Source organism: Parasteatoda tepidariorum, chromosome 3, assembly GCF_982258835.1.
Source record: "Parasteatoda tepidariorum strain Cologne lab strain chromosome 3, Ptep-v5.0, whole genome shotgun sequence".
Classification (NCBI taxonomy): domain Eukaryota; kingdom Metazoa; phylum Arthropoda; class Arachnida; order Araneae; family Theridiidae; genus Parasteatoda; species Parasteatoda tepidariorum.
The window spans coordinates 27,552,975-27,578,974 of record NC_141757.1 but is presented as its reverse complement, the minus strand read 5'-3'; the positions used below and the strand labels follow the sequence as shown (position 1 = coordinate 27,578,974).

Here is a 26,000-nt window from a genome sequence, read left to right as displayed (position 1 = left end):
TTCGTAACTTAACTTCATCGTTCTTTGTGTGTTTTTGCCGCATATAAGAACATAAACTTTGACGCCCTCTAGCGGTTTTGCGTTTTGTTTTCGAATCTGCATTCCTTGATAAAAATTGTTTGCTTGGGTGTGTACTATCACTTCCTAAAATTTTGCCCGTCTTTTTAGAATCACCCTGTATATATATATATATATATATATATATATATATATATATATATATATATATATATATATATATATATATATATATATATATATATATATATATATATATATATATATATACAGGGTGGTCCCGAATTCATGGTACAAACTTTAACGGTAGGTACAGGGCATTGTAACAATGATTTATTGTATAGGAATGTATAGTCGCAAGTGACGCGGTGAGGCGTAAACTGGGGAAATAAAAGGAAAGAGAAATGGAGTGATCGGTTGGTATCATTGCCGGTAGAGGGCAGTAGTGTGCAGTTTGGTGCTCGATGGATTGGGCGTGGTGGACCAATCCCTTGGCCACCCCGATCTCCCGATTTATCGAGCCTCGATTACTTTTTATGGGGACATCTAAAGCATCTTGTTTTTGAGACTCCAGTTGACTCAGATGAGGATCTCGTCGCTCGCATATCTGTAGCTGCTGCAGGTGTGCGTGAAATACCATGCATCTTTGAACGTGTACGCCAATGGCTCCACCGACGCTGTCAAGCATGTATCGCTTCTGGTGGACGCAATTTTGAACACTTACTGTAAACATGACACTTGTCAACAACGCTTTCAATAAAATCTTTGTTTTTCCTTTCGGCCGTTATTTCTTCTGTTTACGCCTCACCGCGTCACTTGCGACTATACATTCCTATACAATAAATCATTGTTACAATGTCCTGTACTTACCATTAAAGTTTGTACCATGAATTCGGGACCACCCTGTATATATATATATACTTTGTGGAAAGAAACTTCCTCACATCGCAACTCAAACTTTGGTACAAAAATATTCCATAAAAGTCACTGAAGCTCAGTCTTATTGAAAAGAAAAAGTGACGGTTGTAATTAAAAACCAGAGTAAAAGCATTAAGAGTAAAAGTTGAAAAAAAAAAGGAATGTTAGAAAATTGTATAAAAGTCTTCGTATGAAAGTAGCCGCTTGAATCAAATAGGTCATCACCAAGGTTTAGTTTGTTTTCCAATGCTTCCTTAATCATATTTTTATTAATTCGTTTTCTTGTTAATCTAGTTATGTTAATCTAGTGTATCTCAAATATGTTGAAATCCATTTTTACGGAGTGTTCAGATGTTAATAAGATGTGAACACAGTATCCACGTAAAATTGTATAGATATTTGATTGATATTCTGCGAACACCTTTTGACCTGATTTAAATATAAATTAGGTAAATTTGTTTCAAAAGTAGCGGGTACGAAAATTTATAATTGCAGTCAACTGACCATCTCTGTTCTCGCTTTTACTTTCGTTTTTTATTTAATAATGACCTTGAATTTGAGAGTTTAACACTTCAAAAAAATCTCTCCAACTTATGCTTGGGTTTTTAACTTCCAATGTATTTTCTTCCCTGTTGACAGCAAGATTTTGCAGATGATTATATATATATATATATGCATTATATATATGGATATATATAATGCATACTTAAACTAAGAATAGATTAAAAGACAAGATGTTGTGTATTTTAAAATATGTGAAAAAGCGTTTCGGTTTGAATAATGAATTAAGAGAAAGATTAACAGAAATTAACATAAAAAGATTAGTTGAAGTTTTTTATGCTTTATTTATATATAATGCTCACTGATGTGTTTCCAGAATTACGAAAGAGGTATAAGATCCGGATTGTATTTTACTCAATACTGAAAACCATTTATTTTATATAGGTTCTACCTACTTTTAGATATGTTGACATAGCTACACTTCCACCCGAAGAACGGCTAGAGTATATTCAAGATTTAAATGATGTAATACGAGGCTGTTCTTTCGTTGTGCATGGTGAACATCTCGAGGATTGTGAGTAAGTTTTATGTTGTTATGTAATAAGAAAACATGCAGCTAGTTCTAGGCATTGAAGTTTAAGTTAAATCAGGTTTGATAGATACGGGGTGTTAATTAATGAAAGCCCTTTAAATTAGTTTCACACATCTTCACATATAAAATTTAAAATTTGTCTGTATAAAAGAATGTTTTTACTTCAGAAATTGAGAGGGGGGCGCCAATTCAGTTCAATTTCAGCTGGTAGATTGTACATGGTCTGTGTTTGCGTTTACGAAAACTAATAAAATTAAACTCGATGTTCGTTACGTATTTTTACTACAATGTAAAATTTTAATTACCTATCTATCTTTTAACTTAAACAAAAAATTATACATGTTCTCGATTTATAGAAGAATTTTAAATTATCAGAATAAGATGTAATTTTTTCCTTACCAAGTTTTTTTTTTTAAAGAAAATATTATTGCGCCTTCCGTGGACATGTAAGCCAGAGCCGCAATTAAGAAGCCAAAGAGCCACATGCGGCTCTGGACCCGCACTTTGCCGACCACTGCACTAGGATATTATTTATATACACTCCACTGTAATGTGCAGTCACCTGCCTTCTGTGATTGATTGGTTATTTGACGTCGAAAGTAGGTTGTGGTCTCAATAATGAGACTGGAGTTGACTATTGTTGTATTTATATATATATATGTATATATATAGAGAGAGATCTTGCTTCACCGCTCCTAACAAAGAAGATATAAAAAAAAGGTCTGGGTTTTTTAGATCACATGACATGAACGAAATGTTAAGTGTACAGTCGGCAAAAAAAAAAAGATATCACCCTGAATAATTTTCGTTCTAATGATCGGATTTTCACGAACTAAGTGTTAATCTTAATGGTTCCTGGGGGTGACCTCAAATATGCTAATTAATTAGTGCTAACTATTAATTAATTTACGAAATCAGACACAAAAACGTACTTTCTCTGAATGAACATATATTTTTTCTTACATATTTGGATTCTTAACCTTCAAAATATAGGGGGTAGCCGCAATCTGGGAAATATGGTCCCAATATTTTGGTCAGGAGAGCGATTCAAAGTTCGTACCCCTTAATGTTAATTTCACTTTTTACGTTTTTAGTCATATTTTAAAAACTAATAAAGCAATTCGAAGAAAATTTCACCCAGTCATAAAACTCATTTACCCAAAGATAATTTCACGAAAAAAATAATTTTTAATAATTGTTAATTATTTTTTATTATTTAATTAAATTAAGGATGAAAAATTTTTGAATTATAAGGTATGAATTTTTTTATACCATATTAATCTACATATTTTTCAATTGAAAAATCTAAAGTTTCAACTGTTTTTATTTATTAGAAGCTGAGAAAAATTAAAATTAATTATTTTTAAAAAAATAATTTGGCGACAATGAAGAAATGATTAAATGGAGCGATTAATATTAAAATGTGATAAACTTGCGAGGAACTTGACTTCGCGCGCTTAGCATAAAATTTCATTCATATTTTTTTCGCTAATAATCGTTTGCTTATCTTTTCATTTTTATTTTTTTAAGCTATAAAATACGATGTTTCTTCTTTAGTCGTCTAAAATTCTATTTGCAATTTAGTAAAGAAATTTGAATAAAACATTTTATTGAATAAAATACATTTTATTCAGAGAATGTGGAGTTTTATAAAAGCATGCTTCTGATAGAATATGATTATACAACAGATTGTGCTTCTTTAATGTGATTTTTTTTTATTTTTATTTTCTCAATAACTGATAAAATTTCAATAATATACATACGAATGAATAAATTTGGAATAAAATATTCATCAATTTCTTGAATATATATTTTATAAATATTAATAAAAATACGTAGTCAATATTTTTAAGCATCTCTCACAACATCGCAAATTTCTCAAAATCTTATACGGTAAAATAACCAGTGAAGGAATACTTAAGCTTAGCTTGTCTTTAAAAAAAAATCATAAAAATTTCAAAATTTTTAATTTTAGCTAAATGACGTATTTGTTATTAAATGCATGTCGACATATTTGTTATTAAATGCAAATTATGTAAAAAAAATTTAGATAACTTACATAATATTGTTTTAAGCTTTTGGTGGTTTAAATAATAAGTAGTAAGATAACCAAGTGAAGGAACAGTTCTTAAATTGAATAAACACTAAATTTTCCAGTGAATGAACACTTAATTTTGAGAATGTTTGATGCTCGTTAGGAATCCTTAGGCCACGCAGATATCTGTCGCCCTGTAGATGCCTGAATTGACTGATGTTAACACAGGCGGGCATTAGGAAATTAGGAAAAGAAAAATCTTTTAAGTTTTCGTGCCCCCATTTCAGTATCTTAAGGGCCTTACGAGCTCTGTTTAAAAAGAGAGTATCATATCAGATATATATATATATATATATATATATATATATATATATATATATATATATATAACATAAAAAGCTTCAATTAATCTTTTTATGTTAGTTTCTTTGCTATAAAACTTCATCCTAATTAATTATTCTAAACGAAATACTTTCTCACACTTTTAAAAACCACATCCTGTTCTTAAATCTATTTTTGGCTCAAGTATGCATTTAATTAAGAGCAGGACATTTTTCCCTTTGCTCTTGTGTGGGAAAAGTTCGATCTATTTCATAAACCAATAGCAACTACTAAGAGTTCCCTCTTTCCCTAAATTAAGACATATTACGGATTTTACTTTGCAAGATTTTCCCTAACATATAACCAAGGAGCGCAACTTTTCATGTGCACTTTCACTCATTCTCATGACTGCTCTTGTCTAATAATTAATAAATAAATTTTGTACCCTCCTTCCCGACCTATGACCTGTTTTAATCCTTCCACTCGGCAACGACGTTATATATATATATATATATATATATATATATATATATATATATATATATATATATATATATATATATATATATATATATATATATATATATATATATATATATATATATATATATATATATATATATATCTGATATATATAGATATATATCTGATATATATATAACAAAAATAATCATAGTAGCAGTATTTGGTGGTAAATGTAGCTTATCGTAATTGAAGAATATGCTGTGCGACATTTTATGGTGAATTTGCGAACGTAAGTTTCAAAATGTATCGAAACATGTGGATGCTATTTGCTAATCATCTTTATCCAAAGAAAACCATGTAACGTAAATATCTAGCAAAATGAAGCAATTTTTTAAACAATGAATCATACAATATGCAACATATTATTTCTATATCTTATTCTTAAACATAACATATTTCAATGTTTTTAAAATGCCACTAAACATTCAGCAATTCATTGAGTTATAGAAAAAAGAAATCGTAAATTACAGAAAACCTTGTGAATGTGCATTAGAATTACTATACAATCTACATTTTATTTTTCATGCACTTTTTTTTCCTTCAAACTTTCATGCCTAGAAGACTCGATTAAAGCTGTAAAAATCATTATCCCTAAAATTTTGTATATAGCTATTATAAGTTATGTTAATTTGATTTTAGTATGAAATCCTCGAATAAACATAGCAAAAATAGCATAATCTAAATAATATCAGATAAAAAGTTCATGTATTTAAATTCTGAAAACTTATAAATCGATTAAAATTTTCTTTTCAAAAGAGATTAAAATAATTTTTTATTTTATTTATTTATTTATTTATTTTGCTTTTTGGTCATAAATGAACTTAAAAATTGTCTATTGCCTAGAAACTTCGAGGTGTTTTCTATTAACTATTAATTAAACCTCTCAGAGCAATCACAAAACATTATTTCAATTTTTTTACAGTCAGAAATTGGTTGCCTAGCAACCTAGTAAAATTAAGCGTTTCTCTTTTGAATCAGTCAAGGGTTATCTTAAAATATTTATTTGCGCAGGCGACTTTTTTTGGCGGTTTTCTGGACTATCGCCAAATATATAAACCTTTATTGCAACCCAATTTACGACCCAATTGTTTTAAAATTTTGTCTACCCCCCCTAATTCAAGTGTCTAGATTCCAAATATGTAAAAAAAAATATATGTTTATTCAGAGAAAGTACGTTTTTGTGTCTGATTTCGTAACTTAATTAATAGTTAGCACTAATTAATTAGCATATTTGAGGTCACCCCCAGGAACCATTAAGATTGACACTTAGTTCGTGAAAATCGGATCATTAGAACGAAAGTTATTCAGGGTGATATCTTTTTTTTTTTTTGCGGACTGTACACTTATATTTTGGAAATGAAACTGTGAAGATGTGTCCCGCAGCTTTGCTCCACCTGTACATAATTTGTAAATAGATTCCTTATTCTTTTCTCAATAAAAGCATAGAAAAATCATTATGTTGGCATCCGTCATCTTTATAGAAAAGGATATTAAATTATGACTGGAAATGTTATAAACTGCAATAATATGAAAAGGTAACAGTCACAGCTCGAAGTTATGCAGATAAAATAGAGAAGGAGCACTACATATATATATATGTATATATATATATATATATATATATATATATATATATATATAGAATATTCTTCTTTGTTATAGAACAGTATATATTTCTATATCTATATAATTCGGAAAACAACGATAAAGAATCAACCAAATTACTTAAAATAGTGTCATTTGTGCTGATGATTAATAAATTTTTTATCGTTTTCTTGGTAAGTATTTTTTTGTTTTGAAAGAATAGACATTTTCAACTAGAATTCAGCTGTTCTGTTTTTAAGCTACATATTCAAATTCATATCGAGATCTTACAATTATAAAATTTTGATGTGTGGTACGTTATCTAAAAGTAATAAAGGGATAATCTATGCACATATTATTTGAAAATAAAACGAAGAACATTTCATTTGGAACTCAGCGGATTTATAAAGAAAGTAAGTGTTATGATTTTTATAATAAAAAATTAATTTGTAAATTTTTTTTTCCGTATTTGATGATAGTTCTCTACAGAATGGTTTTTTACGTCTGATTAAGAACTATAAGAATAATAAGAAAAGAAACAATATGAAAGTTTTTATTTCAATGTAAAGAATTCTTAAAATTGTTTTTTATCCTAAGAATTCTTTATTTTCCGTTTTATAGTTTATAATTTTTTGATAAAAATTGTTGTCAAAATACTTTTTTTGAAAACATAAATGGTATGACATTATGAGTTTATGTATACTTCTTGCATATTCTAATACTTCAAGTAATATGATTCAGAAAAGTATGAATAAAAATTCGGTACTTATGTATTAACGCCACAGCAGCTACAGATTTGGCGGTTTTTAAGTGCCGCCTATCTACACCTAAAATTTTTGTGACAAATCATAAAATGAAACACTTTATTTAAAATCAAAGTAGTTTATTGGATTTCGGTGGACAATGGGCAAAATATTTCGCTCCTGAAAAATAAAATTACATCTTATTCTATTTTTGGCAAATCCCAAAGACGCATTTTCGTAGCACTAAAAAATGGTAACAAAAAACGACGAACAAATCATTTTGGAATTCTTCTGACTTATAAAGCAGGTAAGTGTTAATTTTTATAAAATAAAAAATTTTACTTTTATGTAGTTTTTTTCTTATTCGATGATAGTTTTCTATAGAATGGTTTTCTGCGTCTGATTATGAATCAAAAAAGAAAAAACATGAAAGTTGTTTATTTTAATGTAAGGAATTTTTAGAATTGGTTTTTTCTTTTTTGCTTTGTATCGTAAGCATTCTTTATTTTACGTTTTATAGTTTCTGAATAATGATTTTTATTGAAACTTGAAATTTTTTGATAAAAATTGTTGTCAAAAATTTTTTTTACTAAATTAAATTTCATAAAATTATGAGGCTTATATATACTTTTTGTTCATTTTAATTTTTGAAGTAATATGATTCTTAAAACTATGGAATGTAAAGTTTAAATAGGCCTTTCATGTTATATCATTAAATTTAGTAAAACTATTTCTCGGGCATTAGGTTTTAACTCTTATAAGAATATACATATTTTTTTCTGTTTATGTGCAAATATTTTTCCGATGTGTTTTGGATGTTCCTTCTCTAAAAAAAAGAGATACCATTTTGTTTTCGTTTGCATAAGAAAGGATATTAAACATTTTTCTTTTTTAAATTTAATTAGCAACGATAAAGAAGAAACGTTGCAATGCTACAAGCTATACTAAAGACGTCTCTAGTGTAAATGAATGACTGTTCATATAGAAATCGCAGGTATTAGTCTCATACAACAACGCCTCCTATAGTTCGTTGCGATAGCAAATTCGCGTTTTTGATATTCTATAAGAAAAATGTTTGATATTCTTTCTTATGCAAACGAAAACAAAATGATATCTCTCTTTATTTAGAGAAGGAACATCCAAAACAAATCGGAAAAATATTTGTAAATTAACTGAAAAAAAAATATGTATATTCTTATCACAGTTAAAACTTAATGCCCGAGAAATAGTTTTACTAAACTTAATGATATACCATGAAAGGCCTATTTAAACCTTACATTCCATAGTTTCAAGAATCATATTACTTGAAAAATTAAAATGAACAAAAAGTATATGTAAGCCACATAATTTTATGAAATTTAATTTTGTAAAAAAGGTTTTTTGACAACAATTTTCATCAAAAAATTTCAAGTTTCAATAAAAATCATTATTTGGAAACTAAAAAACGTAAAATAAAGAATGCTTACGATACAAAACAAAAAAAAGAAGAGACAATTCTTTTCTGTCGCCATTTTTTAGTGCTACGAAAATTCGTCTTTGGGATTTGCCAAAAACAAAACAAAATGCAATTTTATTTTTTCAGAAGCGAAATATTTTACCAAAAAAACGAAAATGTACCAATTCCCATGACATGAAGCTCTATCTTGGTAAGCGTACGTTTTGGAAATGTTATCTCATTTGGAATCCTATTTATTAAAGTTAATATGGTGATATCATCAGGTGAACGAAAATAAAAGTTTGTTTTGAAACTATGTTAAACTTTATATCGGCCCATTTCTCACTGAAATTCGATAGACTACTTTGATTTTAAATAAAGTGTTTTATTTTATGATTTGTGACAAAGATTTTAGGTGTAGATTGGCGGCACTTAAAAACTGCCTAATCTGTAGCTGCGGTGGCGTCAATACATGGGTACCGAATTTTTATTACATACTTTTCTGAATCATTTTACTTCAAACATTAGAATATGCAAGAAGTATATATAAACATATAATGTTATACCATTTAATTTCTCAAAAAAGTATTTTGACAACAATTTTTAGCTGAAAATCATGAACTAAAAAACTTAAAACAAAGAATTCTTAGGATAAAAAAACGATTTTAAAAATTTTTCATATTGAAATAAAAAAACTGTCATATTGTTTCGTTCTTATCTATTATATATAATTCTCATTTGCTTTGTTTTGTTTACGTTTTGAAAACACCAAAGCATTCTGCCTTTTAATTATGTGTTTCTGATCTAATATATATAATTCTCTTACGTGACTCCCAAATTTTGGCTGAAGTACTTTGTACAACTAACTAAGATTCTTTTCACAACACTTAAATATTTACTTTATTTTCTTCATATATCAGTCGGCAAAGAATTCTGTTAGGTTAAAAAACATTTCGCTTAAAAAATAACGAATTCTAAAAAAAATAAAAATAAACAATTTAAAAAATAAAAATGCTGTTGCCAACCATAGAAATTTTTGGAAGTTATCAACATAAATCAAAATGACATAGAAGTGCAACTAGATCAAAATTATGATACTTGAGCTCTTGACGTAACAAATCCTTCAATTCTATAAGTGTTGTATCACCAGTCCTGTATAAAATAAAAAACTTATAGTTGTTCTGCTTCTGAACACAGGTGAAAACACAAAATGATGGGCTTCATCAACAATTACTTTTCTCAACAACTGAAATTTAGAATAGTGTGATTAAGTAAAATATGTGAACTGTTTGCAATTTCAAATTAATATTGAAATGCACAGGTTTAGAATTTTCTACAGTGAAAAGTTTTCGGAACTTCAGTATTTAAAAACCAGACGTTAAGAATGTACCCAAGCGAGCGAAGCGAGCATTGGATTGCTAAGCAATCCGAAATGAACTGCGAAAGCAGTTCCGGGGGCAGGAGAGCGCCAGCGAGCAGGGGGCGAAGCCTCCTAGTAGTTCATAATCAGACGTAAAAAACCATTCTGTAGAGAACTATCATCAAATAAGAAAAATAATTATTTACAAGCAATTTTTTATTATATAAATCATAACACGCACCTTTTTTATAAATCCGGAGAATTCCAAATGAAATGTTCTTCGTTTGAAAACTTTATTTTCAAATAATATCTACATAGATTATTCCTTAATTACTTTTAGATAACATACCACACATCGAAATTTTATAACTGTATGATCTCGATATGAATTTTAATATGTAGCTTGAAAACAAAATAGCTGAATTCTAGTTGAAATTATTATGCTTGCCATGAAAACAATAAAAATTTATTAATAATTAGCACAAATGAAACTGTTTCAAGTAATTCGGAGGATTCTTTATTGTTGTTTTCCGAATTAAACTCATATTTGTGAAAATTGCAACACCATGAAGGAATCGTCATAATTGAATGAAATTTATTGCACAGTTGAGTGGTAGTGGTACAAATAAATGATTAAACTTTCAAAGCAAACAAACAATAACAAGAGATCAAAATCAGTATTTTGTGTAGCCACCAAGCTCAGCAATAAGTGCTGCTACATGACGTGGCATTGAGTCAAGCAAATTTTGAATGTCTGTCTGAGGAAGAACATTCCATATTGTTTGTATGCGTACTCAAAGCTCGTCTGTAGAAGCAACAGGACGAGGATCCCGAGCGAGACGCCGACCAACGAAATCTCATACATGTTCAATCGGCGACATATCCGAGGAATACGCTGGCCAAGGAAGAAGCTGTACCTTCCGCGATGCAAGAAAGGATTAAACAGTCCTAGCAATATGAGGGCGGGCATTGTCCTATTGAAATACAGCGCCTGGCAAGGTTTGAAGGAAATGAACAGCTTGGGGCTGTAGAAGTTCCCTGATGTACCGGTTGCTGTTCAGATTACCCACAATTCGTAGCAATTGAGATCGTCCATGATATGCTATGGCCCCCCAGACCATAACTCCGCGTGTTTGTCCCCTGTGGCGTTCGATAATGCACTCCGGAAGGTGGCGTTCACCAGCATAACGTTTGACACGAATGCTGCCATCATGGTACCACAAATTAAAGCGGGATTTGTCAGAAAACACGACACGCTGCCAATAAGCCCGCCAGTCACTATGCTGATTGGCCCGTTGTAGCCGCAGGCGGCGATGGTTTAGAGTGAGGGGGGTCCTGTATAAAGAAGTCCTTGCGCGCAGTTTACGCTGCAGCAGACGTCTACGAATTAATGAAGCACTCAATGAAACACCTGTAGCTATTGACCACTGTGCTGTCAGTTGTCCAGAGGGAGCCGTACGGTCCCTCAGAGCCATGCAGACCAGGTGTCTGTCATCGTGAGCTGGTGTGATATTTCGGGGTCCACTCCCGGATTTTCGAGTTGTCCGACACTCGTCCGTCCACTGCTTCCAAACACGCATCACTGTGCTGCTGTTACGCTGCACACGAGCGGCTACTACACGATAAGACAATTCAGCTTCACGAAGGCCGATGATTCTCCCCCGTTCAAACTCCGTAAACTGTTGAAGTCTCGCTCTCTTTCATCGAAGAAGCATAAGTAATGACTAAGCTAACGTTTACCACTAGCAGATGACCACCGATAACCATACACACCTCGCTACAGCCGTCTATTTATTCGGATCCATCCGCAGTACAGAGGGCTCTGCACAGCATACGCATGCGCAACGGGTCTGAAATTCTAATCATTTGCATATCATGCTCTACTTTGTATATCCTGAAAATTTCAGCTCACTCGCGTAAGTCCTTCATGGTGTTACAAATTTCACAAACATGAGTTTATATAGATATAGAAATATTTACTATTCTATAAAGAAGAAGAATATTCCATAACTCTTACAGATCTGTATGTTCTGATGGATGGATCACCAAGGATGTCTCATCCTTTATCCTGTCTGTTTCCTATTTTATAGATTGCGACTGTCCCTGATATTTTGAGGATAAAAAATCGAAATTCAAGGAAAAAAAAGTTGTGTTTAATCAGATAAAATATTTCTGATCTCATAAACTTTAATATGGTATGCGAAATTTTTAATAAAAGTGTTCACTTTTTGTTACGTTGCTATAATGTATAGTGAGTCTAGTTTGGGTTACAGTTCTTTGAAAGCATGATGACATTCGAAACAAAAAGTACTTGATTTGTTCTTGTGAAAGCCCATCCCTTTTTCGCTGCAAGTTACTCTGTAGCCTTGAAATGACTTACAAACTGGAATAAAGTGTTGCAATTGTTTTCCCACCGCTAAAGCACAAAGTTGGGAGATCAGACAGACGAATCCATACCTTTATTTCCAGAGAATCGTCGGCGAATGTTGTCATTTATTAATAGGAATCTAGAATCAACTTCGACCATAGGAATAGAATAGGGCTCCAAGTTCTTATAGTAGCACCTATTTAAATTAAACACATGCTTCAATGAGGGGCTTTATACTTCATGTTTGGATGCGTCAATTTTAAGAAAGAAATTCAATAAGGAAAAAAGAATCAATAAACGACAAATAATTTAATGCTAACGTTTTTAAATATTTTACGTTGAAAATTTCGTAAATTTTAATTGAATACATATTTTGGAATTATAGAATGTACTATATGCTTTTCAATGCATATTAAATTGGGATGTGTTATAAGCATTTAATTTTTTTCAACGTGTTTACTTTTTCTTTACAGCTTGACATATTTCAAGAAGTCAAGTGTTTCCACAGCAACTGAGAATGGTTTTTTGAGTGGTTGTTGGACTTTGAATACTGTTTTTGGAAGACCAAATGCAAAGCCAAGTGTAGTGACTTCGAGTGGGAGTAAGTTATAAAATTTTGTTTCCTCGTATCATGAAACTTTGTTTGCCGAACATTTTAAAGCTATTTCCCACTTGACATAACGAAAAGTTTTATCAATGACTAACAAATTTCCTTTCTCAAGGTGAAAATTCACTTAGTTTATAAATGGAAATGAATGACTCCAAATTAAATAAGATTAGTTTATGTGTTTGAAAATGTCTTTTAAATAGAATGTTATGAAATCATACAGCCTGTATTCCCAGACAAAATATTCTTCAGAAAAGTAATTAAAAAACTTTTTTACGCAAAGTCTGCAGTTGTTTTTCTTTCTTCAAAAAACAACTTTTCTTTATAAAAAAAACATAACCATAAAATAAACTAGTTACTTTGAAATTTTAGTTTAAATGTCCTTAAATTAAATTTTTACTGTTCTAGGTAATTTTTTAACGAAAAATTTCAGTTTTTCAGATGTTAAAAAAAATAAGGCGAAGAAAATTGAAGGAAATTTAAACTATTAAGAATGACTGAAAAATAACCAGTTCTTTTAAGCCTATCATTTTTAGGTTAACAATTTTAAGGAAAATTTGAAAGACTATATAATCTCATACAAAGACCCAGCAGGTGCTAATGTTTAATGGAAAAACTGACTTTCTAGAAGCCCTATTTTTAAAGTAGCCTTATATTTGTACTAAGGAATTTTTTGTTCCGTTTTTATTATAAAACATTTTATGTTAGAAAGTTAGTTTATCAAAAATCAGTTGTGCTTTTTAAGTTTTACAAGTAATGATTTTGTAGTTTTCGTGAAATAAATTTCTTCTGGCAATCTATATTTTGAATTTATTTTTAAGATATTGGATAATATTCTTAAGACACGATAATATTCTTAAAATATTGAATAATATTTAAAAATCACAATTTTGAAGGTATTGAAATTATTCAATAAAATATAGAAATTATAGATAAAATTATGTATATAAATATAGATATTAACAATATTAATTATAGAAAATATGTTCCATATTTTCAATAAAATATAGAATAAAATTTTCAAGAAATATATAGAAATTCAGTTCTCTTTTCTCATTTAGGAGATTAAGAGCTCACTTAGTATTGGTTTTTCAGTGTTTTCTTAACCCTAATCAGAACATTGTCAAATGCTTACGTTTAGGCAAAAGAAATATGGTGCAGAGAGCATTTACCTGTAAATATCAATTAAGAAAGGGAAATTTTAAAATTATACCTTAAAACAATATCTTAAATTACACTTTAAAAATAGTGTAAAAATGTAACAGCCTAGCCCCGCTGTAATTAACTCGAGATATAGTGAACGCTCACTCAGATTGTCGAAGTGGTTTTTTCCGAACTGTCATTTTAATTATTGTTTTTATATACGCCTACAGTGAACAGCTGAGAAATGGGCAGCTCGCTTATAGTGGACTCAAATTTCTTTATTTTTTAATTATTTATTCAAATAAGGAAATTTAAAATTTTTAGTCAATGTGGGATAGTTTTCGAAACTACGTAGTTATACTCTCAATAAAAATGAAGTAATGTACATTGCAAAAAAGTTTTAAAACTAGTCATTTTGCTGGAATTACTTATGCGAGTGAGTCCAAAAGATTGAGCAGAAATTCTTTTTTTCTTACTTGAACCTTTCCAGTTGGCTTCACATACATCTTGGGTTCCAGTCCCAGACCTCATTCTTTCATTCTCTGCACTATATATCTGTCCTTACTGTGGGAGCAACGACTCCCCTGAAAGAGTGACTAAGAAATCTTCTTTACTGATACCACAATGACGAGTGTCAATTCGGTGAACAGTGGAAGCAATATTACACCTTTCTTCAAAAATGAAGGAAATATAAAAGATAAACATATAAATTAGTTCATAAATTGACAAAAATTTAAAAATTTCTTTTTTGAAAAGAGATAAATAAGTATAGAAATGCAAAAAAAAATAAGAAAAAAAGACAAATGCATAAAAAAAACATGGACCAGTTACATTAATTAAAATTATTGAAAAGAAGGAAGATGCCTGTTTAAATAAATCCACAAGTTTGATGCATAAACAACTCATTTTTAAGAATATAATGTTAAAATTGTAATATTTAAAAACAACAAGAAAAGTTTCAAATTTTATAAATTCAACGTGAAACCGATTTTAATCTCGATTAGTTTTTCATTCAACACCTTTAAAGAATGCAATTTTATGAATCAGACACAAAAAACTTAACGAATTTTACTTGTATTTTTATTTTATTGTTAAAGGTCATTCTAACAAATATTTAGGCTACATGGTTTTCTTGAATAAGTAGGATTTGCAAGTAGCATCCTTATGCATTCAATCCGAAATTGACTTTTGCAAGCATGCTTTTTCCCTAAGTTCTTCAATTGCGATCAGTTAATCATCAAATATGGTTACTAAAGTTTTTTTTGTTTTATTCATTTATTCAAAAACTTATTTTACTATTCTCACCATCACTACCGACATCTGATACGATAACCTTATTTAAATTAGAGTTTGTAAGGCCCTTAAAGTTAAAAAATGTTGGGGCAAAACTAAGAACATGTATTTTATTATGTTTATATTCACCACAACATTTAATATTTAATTTCAAAAACTCGTAAATTTGGGGTTACGAAATGTTGGGTTTCAAAATTTAATTTTAAACTTAATGATAACTTTATAATTTCGAAAGATACTGATACTACAGTGTTCTAAATTTATTAAGGACTAGATTCTTGACTTTTTAAATGAAAAGTCAAATAAAAAAATAAAAAAAAGTTTGTAATTCTTGAAAAAATTAAAATTCGTCAGAAGTTGGAGTCAACGCCTTAAGGTCTCTAGTATATTGCAAAGTAAATTTTACTTAGAGTTTATCTTTGTATTTTGCAGTTGTAGATTATTTAGAGATTTGCTAATTTTAGTTAGAACTTTACCAGTTTTAATTGTTGAATTAGAGAAAATAATGAGAACATCTACCCTTAACTATTTCCAGCATGTAAACAAATCCTTTCATTGGTATTTTTTTTATCTTATGAAATTATAAGATGATGCTCGCAGAAATTATAGGTGAAAAAATAGCTTATCAACAATATTTAAAAATTAATGCTGTTGGTAGGAACTAATCAGCCCACCGCTTTATATAAGGTAAAAATGTTTAATAAAAGAAAATATCTCAAACTTAATGCGCATGTGGTAGATAACTCTTTTAAGTTTACTCTTTTAAGTTTACTTTAGTAATTATTAATTTACTAAAAGTTAAATTAATAATTTAACTTTTTGATCAATAAGTCTGTGACACATTTTCTGGTTAAATAATATGTGACTCAATTAATATAAAACTATAAATAGAATCAAAATGTTTGAATTCCTTCCAATAGGATTTAAGTGGATACCTTTTAAGCATTTCGAACATTGCAAATATTGTAAAACATATAGCTGAATCCATAAAACATCTCATTTTTAAATGTAAAAATTATATAAAACAAATAAATTTTGTAAATTTATATTTTGATTAATTAATATAAATAGTTCATTTAGTGTAGTGTAGCAAACTTTTATGTATTCTTTCCTATCAGTTCTCTTATTTCAGTTGCTTTTTAAGTCTCTTTTTACAAAAACTAATCAATTTTATCATCGAATTTTAAATTGCGAAGGGGGGGGGAGTATTAAGAGGATAAACTAACTCAGAAATTGTGCTAAATTATTTCTTTATGATTCGCCGAAGTATTGTTAGATATTCGCTCTTTGGAAAAATGAGTTAAAATCCTTAAAAATGTTAATTTCTTGAACTATCTTGATGTATGTTAATTGAGACAAATATAAAAAATGTCAATATTTTGACTCAAACAAAAACATATTATAGCGTATCTTAGAGTTTAAATAGCAAGGTTAGAGAATTCAAAAAAAAGTTAAAAGATAATAATTCTTAATGATTTAGTTTTCTGCTGCTTACTAGGGTCTTTGTTTTTGCATCATCAAGGAAAACTAATGGCCAATGTGAAAATGATACAAATAACCATTTAAAAAATAGCATTTGTAAAATAACAAGTATTTTTCCAATATCGAATTTTTAAAGAAGTTGTCTTCCTTCTAATACAATAGTTCACTCATGAAACTACAGATCATGCATCCTACTACCCTACGCCTGAGCTCAAGAATTTGCACTTCATATGATTTGCGAATGATACTAAGTATACTTGGTATCTATTAAAAGGAATGAATATTATTTAAACACACATTTCTTTAGTTAATCAAAAAATAATTTAAAAAATTAAAAGAAAGGAAAATTTAGGTTTATAATACCCCAAATTAAACAAGAGTAACACTTGTTACAGTTTTTTAACTCTGACATTCCTTTCATGAGATAACTTCCTGTACCGACGATTTTGTTCGTTTTTTATTATTAATTAAGGGCAGCTTGCGCATTCTTGTAATTTTTTAATTTCATATTTGAAATTCTAAAGTCGAGTGACACGTATGAAATGATCCCTAGTTCAGAGAATCAAAGTTAAATAGCTGCAAGTCTGATTGTTTCGAAAAGAATTAACTACTTCGGTGCAATGAAACAATTATCAAAAAATTATTAATATCCTTTATTACGAAATATTAGTTCCAAATTTGTATTTATATATTTATATTAAAAAAGATATATATTTATATTAAAAAAGAGTATATCTTTTAATACAATACATTGAATAATCTTAATCATTTTTTTAAATAAAATTGTATTTTTTTGGACATTTTTATAAAAACTGAATGTTTTAAATTATTATTTGTATCTACACAAAATTATGATTATTAATTAAAAACAGTTTTCTTGTTTAATAATCGTAATGAGTAAAGATAATTGAATCACATGAAAGCATTAATTAATATGACTATTCGTAGGAAAAAGTAAAAAGGGTTTTGAGATGTCTTACATTAACTACAACAAATAGGTAACTTAATAGGTAACTTAATAGGTAAATTAGGTAACAACCATTTTGCCAACCGGTGATGGCCTTTCGGTTATCACAGTTTTTTTTCCACTTATATATTTATTTATTTATACTTGTGGATTGAATAAAAAGTTTTATTGCAATATTTGATTTTTTTTTCATTTAATTATTTCAGCAATAATTCTCAATATATCAATTGATGAAAGTGAATATATGTCTCTTTTTCATCCTCCTGAAGGGTTAATATCTTTCCACAATCCGTACCAAATTGTCAATCCTCACATTACAGGCTTCACTTTATCTATTGAAAATCAACGACATACTTTTCATTTAAAGAAGGTAACTATTTATGCTTTAAAACTCATACATCTATGCCATTAATTAGCTGAATATGTACTTTTCGCTTTAGGTACAAATTAACAAACTTTTAATCAGTATTTATCTATACTACAATATAGTGCAATAAACTGAACTAAGTTTATAAGTATAATTAAAAAAGCGAAGTTTAAGATTTTATTTCACAAGTATCTAAACAATCAAAGGTATCGTTCCCTATTAGATTCTAATTGCTATATTTTCAGCCACATGGTGATCAGAAATAAAAAAAAAAAAATTGGCGATTTATAGTCAGTATCTCAAACTTTTGAGAGATTTAAAATTTGTGGATAAGTAAGAGAAAAAGCATGATCTAAACACTTCTTAAGTTCTAAAATAATCACCTACGTATTTCTTGAAAAATATAAAAAATGTCAAAAAATGTAAGGTCTGCGTACCATTATCGTAAGTAGAAGAGGCCGCAACAAAATAAAGCCTTGCTTACTCATTGAAGAACAGTAATAAAGATCTCAGAAACAAAATTTCGAGGTTTCTTTCCCAATCAAATCGTAAAAATTTGTCCAATGTGTTGCGGCACCTGAGCCGGAGTGTTTTAAGAAAGTCATTAAAAGTGTAAAACTAAATCTTGGCTGAAAAAAGCGTCTAAGGAGCTATTATCGATATAATTTAGGGCACATGGCAAAAGACTGTCAGAATGATGAGTTAAAATAGAGCCTTTCATTATAACGAGATCGGATATCGCGCCAAGACTTGCCAAGAGAAGATCTAATGCGTTAACTGCCATGAAACAATCGTAAAATTTGGATCACTCTTGGAAGTTGACCAGAGTGCTTTAAAAAGTCCTATTCGTATACAAACGAGCAATTTAAGGAAAAATAACTTACAACTACATTAGTCCAGAAATCAAATGTGATTGTAAGCCAGTTATGGCATTCTCCAATATGCTGCACCTATCAAATTTTTATTTTATTTTAATTATTAATTTAGAATTTTTTTTGTAATTGGTTTTAATGAAGCTTTTTCGACGCCTTCCACCCGGAGGACCACTTTACAGTTCGCTGTTAATCTTCTGTTGGCTACCTTGAGATCTTCCAATCTAGAGTGGTTTCAAGACATGCCCTCATGTTTGGCGATTTTTTTTCTAGGAGCGGCTGTGATTCTTGACTTCGCCGCCACGTAAGCTCATGTTTGTGAAAATTGAAACACCATGAAGGACTTACGCGAGTGAGCTGAAATTTTCAGGAAATGCAAAGTAGAGCATAATATGCAAATGATTAGAATTTCAGACTCGTAGCGCATGCGTATGCTGAGCAGCTGCCTCTGAACGGCGGATGAATCCGAATAAATAGACAGCTGTAGCGAGGCGTGTATGGTTATCGGTGGCTATCTACTTGTGGTAAACGTTAGCTTAGTCGTTACTTATGCCCTTCGACGAAAGAGAGCGAGATTTCAACAGTTTAGGGAGTTTGAACTGGGGGGGGGGGAATCATCGACCTTCGTGAAGCTGGATTGTCTTATCGTCTAGTAGCCGCTCGTGCGCAGCGTAACAGCAGCACAGTGATGCGAATTTGGAAGCAGTGGACGGACGAGTGTCGGACAACTCGAAAATCCGGGAGTGGACCCCGAAATGTCACGTCAGCTCGCGATGATAGACACCTGGTCCGCATGGCGCTAACGGACCGTACTGCTCCCTCTAGACAACTGACATCAGAGTGGTCAATAGCTACAGGTGTTTCATTGTGTGCTTCACCAATTCGTAGATGTCTGCTGCAGCGTAGACTGCGTGCAAGGACTCCTTTATACAGGATCCCCCTCACTCTAAACCATCGCCGCCTGCGGCTACAACGGGCCAATCAGCATAGTGACTGGCGGGCTTATTGGCAGCGTGTCGTGTTTTCTGACAAATCCCGCTTTAATTTGTGGTACCATGATGGCAGCATTCGTGTCAGACGTAATGCTGGTGAACGCCACCTTCCGGAGTGCATTATCGAACGCCACAGGGGACAAACACCCGGACTTATGGTCTGGGGTGCCATAGCATATCATGGACGATCTCAATTGCTACGAATTGTGGTAATCTGAACAGCAACCGGTGCATCAGGGAATTTCTACAGCCCCAAGCTGTTCATTTCCTTCAAACCTTGCCAGGCGCTGTATTTCAATAGGACAATGCCTGACCTCATATTGCTAGGACTGTTTAATCCTTTCTTGCATCGCGGCAGGTACATCTTCGTCCTTGGCCAGCGTATTCCCCGGATATGTCGCCGATTGAACATGTGTGGAATTTCGTTGGTCGGCGTCTCGCTCGTGATCCTCGTCCTGATGCTTCCACAGACGAACTTTGGGTACGCATACAAACAATATGGAATGCTCTTCCTCAGACAGACATTCAAAATTTGCTTGACTCCATGCCACGTCGTGTACCAGCACTTATTACGGTGCTTGGTGGCTACACAAAATACTGATTTCGATCTCTTGTTATTGTTTGTTTGCTTTGAAAGTTTAATCATTTATCTGTACTACAATCACTCAACTGTGTATTAAATTTCATTCAATTATGATTATTCCTTCATGGTGTTGCAATTTTCACAAACATGAGCTTAGAAAGGGTTGAGAAGTTCTTCCTTCTCAGAAGAGAAACATTTTGCTTTGTCTCTCTCTTTAAAAAGAAAAAAAAGGAACTTAATTTTTGATTTATTGTTGTCAGTCGTATGCTGTATGTCGATATTTATTCACTGAAAACTGATGTAATTAGTTACGTTAAAATTTAAGTGAAAGATAAAACAGTTCTGTTGCATTTAACATACCTGTATTTATTCAACCACTTTTTTTTAAGATATCAGTACTAGAAATTATCATTTGGCATTGTCTTATAAAATGAATCCTAACAGATCAAGAAAAATTAGTTTACTAAGCACTAGTTGGCTTCGATAGCTTTAGGGCAAAAAATGTTCTACTAAATCTTTTATCTTAAGCTTTATAAACTGAAAGAAAATGAAAAGCAGCGAAACGTACTGTTCTAAATGGCAAAAAAGAAGTAGTATTCTCTGACCGAAATTTTGATGAGAATAATTTTATTTTGATAGAAAAACAAGCACCGGAGTTCGACGTGCGAAATATTAAGGAAGAGATGAATAGATCTTACAATTAACTGACACAAATTCGTCAAAGCATACAACTGAAAAAACTTTTTTTTTTGAATTTAAAAAAATTAAAGCTCTAAAGGATTTATCAAATATATTACATATAAAACCAAATTTACGAAAAGAAATTCAGACCAACACGCATCAATAAAAGAAAACCAAAAATGGGCTTATTTTAACAAACAAAACAAAAAAACGCCCGGCAAGTGAGCTCTCCCCCCCTTACAAAAGATAATCAGAAACGGCTTTACGAAAAGAAAGATGTTTAAGGGATAATATTGTAACCAGTATAACAAACGCAAAATCACACAGCTCAAATCAATAATAAATTATAGAATATTGTTAAATAAAAGTAAAGGATTAATAAATTAAACAGAAATTGCAATGCTATTGAACCAAAATTTAAAATAATTACAATAAACTAAACATTACTGCGCTAAAATATCTATAATAATAAATGAATTTGAAATAGATTTAAATTTACATATTAAATCATATTTAAGATATATTATTATTAACTTATAATAGAATTATTACATTTGAAAAACTTTTTTAATTTAAAATGACTTATTCAAATAAACTACTATTTATAACATGGACATTTATATTAGACTCGATTTACAAAAAACAAATACATTTTATATTATCTGTTAAATCATTAGTAACTCTGATTTTGTTTGATACAACTAGTATTTTTTTTTTAATTTTTGTATTTTTTTCTTAGATGAGTAGTATTAATAATTATAGTATTAATAATTATAGTTTTATTAATTTTGTTTTCATTATTTAAGTATCACATGTCAATAACATAGCTAATTATTCTTATTTAAAAATTTAAAAGAATAATTCTTTTTAGAAATGTAATTTTTTTTAGAAAGATTGTAGAACTTAGGGTAAAACAGGGATTTACCATAGCAAAATTCTTAGTGAATAGTTTCTCGAGTTAGCCATCATTGGGCGACTTCAATATGTTACAGTAGGAGAATATCAAACAAAATCTACTCATTTTTACTTCAAATATTTTTGATTATTCTTTGATAAAAATGAGTACATCGAAGGGAAGGAGGAGGTTCACCAAACAAGAGTCTTGAAACGAAAATATAGGAAATCGCCTGCCCGGTTTCGATTATCGGCGGCAGACACTGCCTTCCTATGAACCTTGGTTTTATTGTCTGCCTCCTAAGCTCATGGATAAGATTGTGGTTGTTCCACGTATTGCATGTTTCGATCGACGCACACGACGACTCGTGCATTTCCAACAAATGGGCCTCAAATCTTAAATTGCTATATTTTGGGATAATTCAGTCATTTTGCTTTGAGTTTTGATTTAATTCAAATGATTGTGTGTAAAAATATTTCACGATGACCCAGGGGAGAGATCGTTCGCCTTCCAATGAGGTGAACCGGGTTCGAATCCCGGAGATGGTTGGTCATGAATTCCGCATCTGGCTTGCACCGACCACAGCTCTGACCTGAAATATCCTCAGTGGAAGACAGATCATGGGTTAAAGTTCCCTTGCAGTCAGGCTAACCGTGGAAGGTTCTAGTGGTCTTCCTCTCCATGTAAACGTAAATGCGGTCTAGTTCTATTAAAAAGTCCTCCACGAAAGCAAAATTTCTTCCAATACTTGATCCAGGAGTTCCCTTCTCTTCTGGATTGGGTTCAAAATTACAAGGCTACGGAATTGAACATTAGCAGTAGCAAACCTAAAACATTGGGTCGGCTGTTCAACGACGGATATCAAGCAAAATTAAATATTTCACTAATTTTTGTACAAGTAGCGAAAGACTGAGGTGAGAGCCATAGATACAAATCCGATGTATAGAATGGGTTAAATTTTCTTACTCTATTTACAGGTGGTGAAGAAACTTCTTCCATATCCATATGACACAAATTGCATTGATTACATGTCCAGATGGAAAGAAAGAGGAGGAAAGGGACCAATGAATAATGTAGTAAGAAAGATCATAAGTTTTTTCTCATCTAGCCATATATATATATATATATATATATATTAGAGAGGGACGAAACACGCTATAATGATTGGCGTTATTATCAAGTTATATTGAGAGTGGAAAAGATGCTTTATTTAAAAGGGAAGAAATTGACACAAGAAAATTGATTTGGGTTGTTGCCTCGCGCATGATACTTAAAACTCATAAAGACTGAGAAATAAGAGTTTTTAAAAACTTTTCAATATCACTTGAAATAGCGCGATCGTAATTGTAAAGCTTCTAATGCTTATTTTATAGTTTTAAAAAAGGGAAATACATTAAAGAATTGTTATTAATTCAATGATTTCTAATTATTGATTTCTCAATGCGCTTAAAAGACGGGAATTATATATATTTTTTCATATTTCTCGCCATTTACTTCTGCGGCCAGTGAGCCACCATATTTCTTATCCACTTGCAATTCTGTAATCGACTTGCTATAGTTTATGTTTATTTTATGGATTAAAGAAATGAAAATGTATTTATAATAATAACAAAGTCATGTAATGTGTTAGAAAGTACCATAACCGAATAGTTACAACACAGAGGATGGATGTGGGTGATTGTTTGTCTCCGTGGAGTAGCCCAACTTTCCATCTCTAGCCTTGGAGATTCATTACGATGGAAATGTCTGTAAACGTTACAGTACATGCCATACCTGAGGTACAATGTCAAATAAAGACTATAATTGGACTGTAGCCACCAAAAGAAAACACCGCATCCGACCTGTTTTGTCAACTATTAGCACCCCTTCAAGGTAAACCGTGTTCAAACATTAGAAAAATATTTGTATAAATGCTTGTCATATCTGTTTCACTCTCGGCAACTCACAGCAATTAGTCAGGAGGTGAGAAATGATTCAGTGTGATGTTTTCCGATGGATCCAGGAGTTGCTTGCAATCTGATTCACGTCAGAATTTTACACGAAAACCCATTACCACCAATCATAACCGTTATGATGGTACAGGATTGATCGTTTGGGGTGGAATCATACTGGGCTCCAGAACTGCATTTTTAAATCCGGATGATAAACCAACGTCATTCTGAAACAACATGCTTGCCCGAAATCCATCATTAACTTTCTCAATGTATGCCGAAATTCGGAGAGCGTTGCTTGCTGAGAGTAGATAAGCTCTATATTTTGATACTCAGCATGCCTAATCGTTGTACGGACTGTAGTTCACTGCATGGCAGATATGTTGACAGCATTCCTCGTATAAGATTTAATCCAGTGGTGATTTTACCCACTAGCGTTTCGTAGATTTGACGGATGACAGCAAGATATTTGCAGATGATAGAATGGAAGTTACTATAAATAGAATGGGTTCAGGTGTTGTATTTGACAAGAAAGGTTGCGCTATTCACCCTGCCTGTTACAAATTACTTGACACAACCAGCATCTGTTCAGATGAGATAATTGCAATTCGATAGTGAAGGGATAACAATATAAACGGAGCTTTAATATTTACCTAAAGATTCTTGCTCCTAGTTATACTCCCTCGAAAATATAGCACCATTAGTGAAACTCATTGAAGAGATTAAGACTATTCATGGAGAAAAAGAAACATCAAACTGAAAGGCATTCTGTCTGTTCGTAAAAAAGGCTAATAATAAGAGAAGAGAAATATTAAATTGGAGTTATTCAGCCAAAAAAATGAAAATGACTTAGTAAATGCCACCTTCCTCAGCTATCCTAATCCAACACTACATCTTCTTCTTCTTCTTCTCATTGGCACGACAGCCCAGGATGGGCCTTGGCCTTCTCAACAAGCCTATGCCAAGACATTCCTCCCTAAGCCAAGGTTCTCTAGTTAATTATCTTTAAAATTTCTAGGTCCTTTTCAAGGCAGTCTAAAAATCTTAGGTTTGGTCGTCCTCTTTTTCTTGTACCTGTTGGCCTGGCACAGAAAACTTTTTTGGTTGTCCTGCTATCCTTCATTCTTATAATGTGGCCTGCTCATTTAATCCTTTGAATTTTGATAAATTTAATGACATCAGGTTCTTTATATGCTTTGTAGAGTTTCGTATTTGATCTTCTAAACCAGGTACCGTTTTTATTTATTCCACCAAGAATGCTTCGCAGTACTTTTCTCTCAAAACTAGCTATCATATTTTCATCTCCACGGGTCACTGTCCAGGTCTCACATGCGTATGTAAGCACTGATCGTATAAGACATTTATAGAGTAACACTTTTGTTTCCTTTTTTTTGTTAGGCTTGACTTAAGATATTTTCTTAGGCCATAAAAATACTTATTGGCCATCGTGATTCTCGTGTATATTTCTTGTGTAGTGTCATTTTTTGTAGTTAATCTTAGACCCGAAATAGGTGAAGCTATCAACGGCTTCGAATTTGTATGCTCCAATTTCAAACTGTGTTTCTTTATAGCCAGCTGCTGTGCAGGGCATATATTTAGTTTAATTTTCATTGTTCTTAATCCCATCTTAATTGCTTCCTTCTCCAGACATAAAAAGGATTGTGTTAGTGCTGTCTGCGTTCTAGCGATAATATCTAAATCATCAGCAAAAGCCAATATTTGAACTGATTTGTTGAAGATATTTCCTCGGGTGTTGATGTTTGAGTCCCTTACTGTTCTTTCTAATG

At 31.2% G+C, this 26,000-nt stretch overlaps 1 protein-coding gene across 1 annotated transcript in view; it reads left to right on the top strand.

Moving 5' to 3' along the window:
• Positions 1-26,000, top strand: part of LOC107445808 (uncharacterized) — a 111,755-nt gene that overhangs the window by 65,213 nt on the left and 20,542 nt on the right. Inside the window, exons 18-21 of the mRNA XM_087160050.1 lie at positions 1,882-2,015; positions 12,874-13,001; positions 18,099-18,262; positions 23,260-23,358. Of these exons, the coding sequence (XP_087016176.1) occupies positions 1,882-2,015; positions 12,874-13,001; positions 18,099-18,262; positions 23,260-23,358 (525 nt within the window). The remainder of the gene's footprint in view (positions 1-1,881; positions 2,016-12,873; positions 13,002-18,098; positions 18,263-23,259; positions 23,359-26,000) is intronic.